The sequence below is a fragment of the Rhagoletis pomonella genome, unplaced genomic scaffold (genome assembly GCF_013731165.1).
Source record: "Rhagoletis pomonella isolate Grant_MI unplaced genomic scaffold, Rhpom_1.0 Rhpom_scaffold_00002, whole genome shotgun sequence".
Taxonomy (NCBI): domain Eukaryota; kingdom Metazoa; phylum Arthropoda; class Insecta; order Diptera; family Tephritidae; genus Rhagoletis; species Rhagoletis pomonella.
The window spans coordinates 69915743-69918345 of NW_023458556.1; the positions used below are offsets into that span (position 1 = coordinate 69915743).

General features: G+C 37.3%; 1 protein-coding gene across 1 annotated transcript; it reads right to left on the bottom strand.

Moving 5' to 3' along the window:
• Window positions 1–694: 694 nt before the first annotated feature.
• On the bottom strand, window positions 695–1699 carry LOC118734028 (protein CWC15 homolog). The gene is made up of 2 exons (XM_036463716.1): window positions 1445–1699; window positions 695–1386 (listed from the first exon to the last, which is right to left on the bottom strand). Exons 1-2 carry the CDS (start codon window positions 1573–1575, stop codon window positions 792–794), a joined length of 726 nt encoding a protein of 241 aa, XP_036319609.1. The 5' UTR covers window positions 1576–1699; the 3' UTR covers window positions 695–791.
• Window positions 1700–2603: the final 904 nt, after the last annotated feature.

Consider the following 2603-nt stretch of genomic DNA (forward strand, 5'->3'; position numbering starts at 1 on the left):
TGTTTACGAAGTGACACAAAACCAGCAATATAAAAAAAAGAAATTGTTCACAATTGTTGTTCTTTGACATTGAAAATGACAATTAGCCTGTTCCCGTACTTCACGATTTGCACGATTTGCTGGTTTTACAGGAACAGCTGTTTTCGCCTTTAATAAGCCTTATGTGAACGTGGCAAACAGGAACGACTTTGGATTAAATCCTGCAAAACCTGCAAATCGTAGGCGTTCTGGAACGCACTAAGTGTGTGTGTGAGTTTGAGTTTTTAAATTATATAGCTGGCAAACATCAAACTGCCTCTCAGTGGTTTTACTTTTTTTTTATCATGATTGAAAGATTCCATAAAAAAAAAAAATGTAAAGAAATCAACTCATAACTGTTAGAAGGTGCCTAGATCGAATTCGTTTAATTAAACGGATTGGAAAACTCAACGCTTAGCGCTCCAATTTAGGGACTGCAGTAAGTATAATTTCTGCGTTCTCGACTAATTTAAGTACTACTCATTCAGTGTAGGTCTCTGGTACGTAACCGTATAGATTGCGTATAGAGCTAATTGTTGCAAATTATTTGCTGCATTGGATTTAACACACATTCTTCCTTCCCCTAGGAATTAATTCAGAATACATTGAATATTTAATTTGCTTGTTGCGCAAACAGAAGCTCTACATTAAAGGTGGAACATTACAAAACTACGAGTATCTTTACAATAGTTTTATTCAATACGGAATATATCTATTTAGAGTTTGCTTATCGATATCATGTTTGTGAAGGTTGAAAATTTCTTTAAAAAATATCACTTAATATACTTATCCATGAACTTTTTGTGAAATTCACTGCGAAGCGAGTCATTGATGAAATGCGTCTTTTTTTCCGGTTCAGTGCGAGCACAATTTTTAAATACGACATCATCGTCCCAACGTCGCTTCACCTTCAGATCACTACCCAGATTTTTACTAGCAGTCGCACCACTACCCGGAGCATAATTAATTAGTGGATTCCCGGATAAAATGTTTTCCATGCGTATACGTTCTTCTTCCTGTTTCTTTTCTTGATCTTTTCGTGACTCTTCTTGCAAGCGTTCCTGTTTTATTTTATTCAATTCTGCTAATAATGCAGCGGTGTCGTCCTCTTCCTCCGAATCTGAATCCTCTTCGGAGCTGTCTTTGTCTATAGGATCGTCAGCATCTAGATTTACAGGCGCAGTTGGTTGTTCCAGACGAGCACGTTTTGCAACACCTACATTACTACCAGCTGAATTATTGGCTTCAATTGCTTTCCGTACAATTGATGGTAGTGTTTTGTTGGGACGAGCTTCGCGTTCACGATCCTCCAACTCTTTACGGAAATCACGACTGCGCAACTCATCAGTAGTACCTTGTCCTGTTTCTCTGTATAGAAAACGGAACTTTTAATTTTGAAATCATTCAACGAAACTAATCAATGTACCTGTATTTGAGTTTTGTGTGCCCTGGTAAATCTCTGCTGGAATATTGCTTGGAAAGTGCGCTCAAATCTTTTTCGCCTCGGCCAGTGCCACCGCGTGCAGGATCAAATGTTGGACGAGCTGCTGTTGTCATTATGCTAAGCTATTTTATGGATTCCAATGAAAGGCTTTTATTTGTATTTATTCCTCTAAATTTTAATACCAATCAGCCTTTATTTTTTATAAACGTTTAATCTCTTTCTTCTTCTTTTTCGTTATGTGGCTTACAATAGACTACAGCTCTCTAGGGTATGTTCTGAAAGCTAATTTACCTTAATAGTGCAATTAGTCTCTAACATACAACTTAATTAAATTTTATGCTTCTGCATGAAAACTCGAATTTGGACGAAAAAAAAAATATTAAACCGGCTCATTGTCAACCACGGTTGCCCCTTCTTACAAAAATAACCAACCAAAATCTGAAGAAAAAACAACCAAATTTGTTATCCACTTATCTATTGCAAAAATTAAAACTTATTACAAAAAAAGAAAAAAATTCAAGAACTTTATTGAAAATTTTGTGGAACAACAATATTAATTTAAATTTTGGTAGAAGTTATAGCTGCTATTTCGGAAATCAAAAATAATTGAAATACTTGAGCGTTCAATCACATATTTTTTTTATATATAGGTAAGCACCTTACGAGGTAATCCATGTTTTCTTTCAGCTTTTAGTACCAAAATCGTCATCATGACCAATTTCATGTACTAGTAAAGCAAAAATTGAACACCTCCGAAGCAGTAGCAAAACAACGTGCCGCCGAAGTCATTTCCAAGCGCCGAACTACTCCGAGCGACTGCTCTACACCTGACTGTGATACTGCCGTCCCTAAATTGGAGCGCTAAGCGTTGCGTTATCCATTGTCAACGAGTGTCAGCGCGCGCTATCCCCAAATCAACACGATCCAGAAAATAAAGGTCGCGCCATTCGCGTACCGCTAACCCTCTCTTCGTCGATTTGACAGCATCCACCCAATCGCTGACGTCATCACATGAACCAAAAAGACAAGATCACGCGGGCAGGAGATTGGCCCGTTAGAAAAAAAAGTTGAACGATTTTGACATTAGCCGTTTTTTTACATTTCTTCGTTGTTTACAATTTGGTGGTGGCTTTTTACTACA

What these genes read in the sequence shown, in the direction of transcription:
- LOC118734028 (XM_036463716.1), bottom strand. Translation starts at nt 1,575, where the DNA reads ATGACAACAGCAGCTCGTCCAACATTTGATCCTGCACGCGGTGGCACT. An exon ending in CACACAAAACTCAAATACAG is followed by an intron (nt 1,387 to 1,444) that starts GTACATTGATTA and finishes TTTTCTATACAG; the next exon opens with AGAAACAGGACAAGGTACTA.